The following is a 3,624-nucleotide window of genomic DNA, read 5'->3' on the forward strand; positions in this document are numbered from 1 at the left end:
TTTGAATTTGAGAAATTTTGGGGTTCAGGATTCATTATAACGGTCAATGCTCAGCAGGCCACGTATGAAGTCCTCAGGCCACGTCATGCCATGAAGTGCCACGTAGGGAGCGTTAAACGCCGGAATAACAATTGGTTAGTTTCGTCCCACGGATATTATTATTGATGGATATATTAGGTAATTATTTTTTTTTGTGGATAAATTTGTCAGCATTCTCAACTTTCTCAACTTTTATGAGTAAAAATAATAGTTTATTTTTTAGCAAAACTAAAAAGAAAAAGGACTGCAATATTACCCACTTCAACACTTCCCGGGAAAATAGAGGAAAGTATTAAGGTGGGAAACTCAAACAAACAAACCAACAAACAAAGCCCAAAAAATACAAAGAGGAGCCATATCATTTCAATTTTTTCTAGTGTTGAACTTTTTTTTATCAATTTTAGACGCGGAAATTCTTGCCCGTGAAGGTTTGTCCAAACTGCCAATTAGGTGGTGCCACATTCCATGAGGTTGAGGTGCGCTTGTCACTGCCGGTGACTCTAAAGGAGAGAGCCTGGCCCACTAAAACGGCATTGGATTGCCAATTTTGCCCCCAGTTGTGGCTCATGCTTGCCCACGCAGTATTGGTACCTTTCACACTCGCGCGCACGATATCCCCAGCACCCGCAACATTGGTGATCAGAACCAGGTTGAAGTAACGGAAGCCATTGATTGTGAATCTAATACCTCCTGTTTTTCTACATGGCACCCTGTTAGATTAAAATAATAAAAAAAAAGGTTAGAAGTGATAGTATTGCTGAATGCAAGAAGAAAAATAGTATCAATACTCCTATTACGGATTACGAAGGCCCATAGGTTTGTACTTTTCTACGGATGACTTGTGTCTCAAAATCAGCATGGATCTACTTAAAAATGTTCTTCTGACTTTATGCCCTGATTTTCTGGGAACAATTTAATTTTCTTATGTTTATTTACTAGAATACCCTCAATTTACTTATTAATTTACAGTAAGTTATCACAAAATATGTCACAAAATAATTAAAAGAAATGAGAATATGTAATTAAAAAATAAATGAATAATTATAATGGAATAATTGAAAGACTAGAATATCCGATGACTACTTGTATTAGTAGTGACAATAGAGGTTACTTTGGTCAATTCGGCCTTAGACACCAGAACAATAAACATAGACTCTACGGGCCTAAAAGCACAAAAATGCAGAGCTTCACAACTTAAAAAAAAAAAAAAGGGAAAAGGTTCTTGTTTTACCAAGTCCTGTATTGATTTGGCAACAAGTTTACTAATAAACCAATGATTAAACAAGTTTGCTAGTAATTGTTCCTATAATCCTATATCACATATTGAAAGCGTTATTATTACTCAACGCATATTAATAAAGGCTGTCAGATCAGGTGATGTATGTGGAAGTGTAGAACTATAAAATGCATGCAGCAAAATTAAGTGTTGTGGTTGTGGACAAAGAAGAATGGTCTTTCTAGTTTGTACTGTTGTATTTTTGGCAGTGTACAAAGCACCGGAAAGAGGATTTCGGTCTGCAGAAATGTTTAGTGACCAAATATAGTCCCAACTCATAAAATATTTAGTATTTATTAATTATTATGAATATTAAATAAAATAAATTCTGAATATTTTTTTTGCTTTTCTAGGATTACTGTTATAACTAAAACTGCTAATGCCATTCTAACACACTCTTTGTTCCTTCCACAAGAAAATTAAACCAGCTGGTTGAATAGCTCATCAATATTTAGACACATTAAAATAAATAAAAAAATAAAATAAGTTCTGTTATCTAATGTTGTAGTAGTTAAAAAAAATTAAGGATTATATATGGTTAATTAATCTTTTAAATTTTTAAAGTATTGAGCATTTCAAAAAATATTCTTCCAATAAAATTTATTAGTTTCAAAAGAATTAAGAAATGATTTTTTAAGACATTCCTCGATAAAACCTTCAAATAAATTAAAAAGATTTGACAGACTAGAAGCTAGAGACAAAGCTCACTTTTACTGAGTGTATCTAAACAAAGATTATTAAAATTATATTCATGAAATGAGAATTTATCGCATATTTGTGCATGAAATGACTTTTTTTATAGATAGATATAATAATAAAAAAGAAAAGTTCTAGCAATAAATAAAAGAAAAACAAAAGACACAAAATGTGAAAATTAGTTACTCTTTCTCTCTACACTAATTGCAGACTTAATTTTTTTTCTTAAGGCATGTGAGTTTCCCCCATATTTTCTGGGCAACCAGACAGCATAATCATGGGAAAACCAATCACCTCCATTAAAGCTGAAAAAGCCAAAACAATTAGCAAAAGAAAAAAAAATAACAGGACTCACCGGCGGTAAGCAACCGGAACGATTCCCGCGCGGTATTGAGCGATCTTGAGGAACATTGGCATGGCAAGATCGAAGTGCGGCCTCGGCGGGTTACACCAACCGCCATTATCACTGGGAAGAGCAAAATTTGGTGGGCAAAAGTTTGTGGCGGTTATTAGTATGGAAGGATTGCCGGGGTTGCACCAACGGGGATCTTGGTCGCACTTGATCTCGAAGCACGCGCCGCAGCTGAAGCCATCGTTGTATAGTGCTGTGCTCAGTGCTGCTGTGTTCACTCCGTACCCTTGGCTGTACAAGTTGCCGTAACCGCAAGAACCTCCTAAAATAAACAATAACCAAATCATTCAGTGTCGTGTTGAAATTTATCTGAAAACTAAAAAAATAGTTTCAGTTAATGCATTAAACAATTTTAAAGTTTAAATTATTTTTCCCCTTTGGACGCACGCTCGTTGTCGGAGGTTGCATTTGATGTGAGTTATGGGTTTTAGATTTGAGAAGTGAATTGGATAAATGTGAAGGGAAGGATGAGACATTTATGGTGGACGGTTGGATAAATGACAGAAACTGTGTGAATTTCGGTAAAGGGAAAATATAATGACCAGAAAGGAAAAGAAAAGAAAAGAAAAGTAAACTTGTCATGGAAACAGGACATGTTTTAACTATGGGCGAAAGAGTCCTAAGAAAACAAAGGCATGGGTTAGGATGCTGAAGAATTATCCTACTGGGTGAGTGGTGACTAATAATAAGATATGAAACTTTATGAAAAGCATGCAAAATGTATATGAAAGTGGGAGTGAGTGATAGGCAGGAAGGTGAAGGTGATGGTGACTTAGCTTTTTAGTTAAGAAAACAGAGAGAAAAAGAGGAAAACAGAGGAAAGTGACAAAATGAAGAACGAGAGGAATTTGAGAGAATGTAGGAGAGGAAAGAGGAAGGTGGTTACCCATAGTTCCAGAGGCATCACTGCCACCATAGAAAGTGGCATGAGCAGACTGCCAGGGGCCACCCGCGTAAACGCCGGGGATCCTGGCAGTGGTTGCAACAAAGAGAGACGCCAGTAATGATGCAATGCAAAGCAGAACAATTCCAGCCATTGCAAAAGGGAGGGAGAGAGAGAGAGAGAGGTTACTAGTTAGTTAGTTGTTTGTGGTTTCAGGGTGAATGGAAAGTGAGGAGGAAAGAGGGGTACTTATGGAGTGGGAGTGGGAAGGGAATCAGCTGAGGTGAGGGACCTCACTATTCTAACTATTTTACCATC

General features: G+C 36.4%; 1 protein-coding gene across 1 annotated transcript; it reads right to left on the reverse strand.

Moving 5' to 3' along the window:
• On the reverse strand, positions 367 to 3,547 carry LOC107639428 (expansin-A6). Its single transcript, XM_016342924.2, has 3 exons — positions 3,310 to 3,547; positions 2,367 to 2,685; positions 367 to 749 (listed from the first exon to the last, which is right to left on the reverse strand). Exons 1-3 carry the CDS (start codon positions 3,458 to 3,460, stop codon positions 440 to 442), a joined length of 780 nt encoding a protein of 259 aa, XP_016198410.1. The 5' UTR covers positions 3,461 to 3,547; the 3' UTR covers positions 367 to 439.

This window comes from Arachis ipaensis, chromosome B04, assembly GCF_000816755.2.
Source record: "Arachis ipaensis cultivar K30076 chromosome B04, Araip1.1, whole genome shotgun sequence".
Classification (NCBI taxonomy): Eukaryota; Viridiplantae; Streptophyta; class Magnoliopsida; order Fabales; family Fabaceae; genus Arachis; species Arachis ipaensis.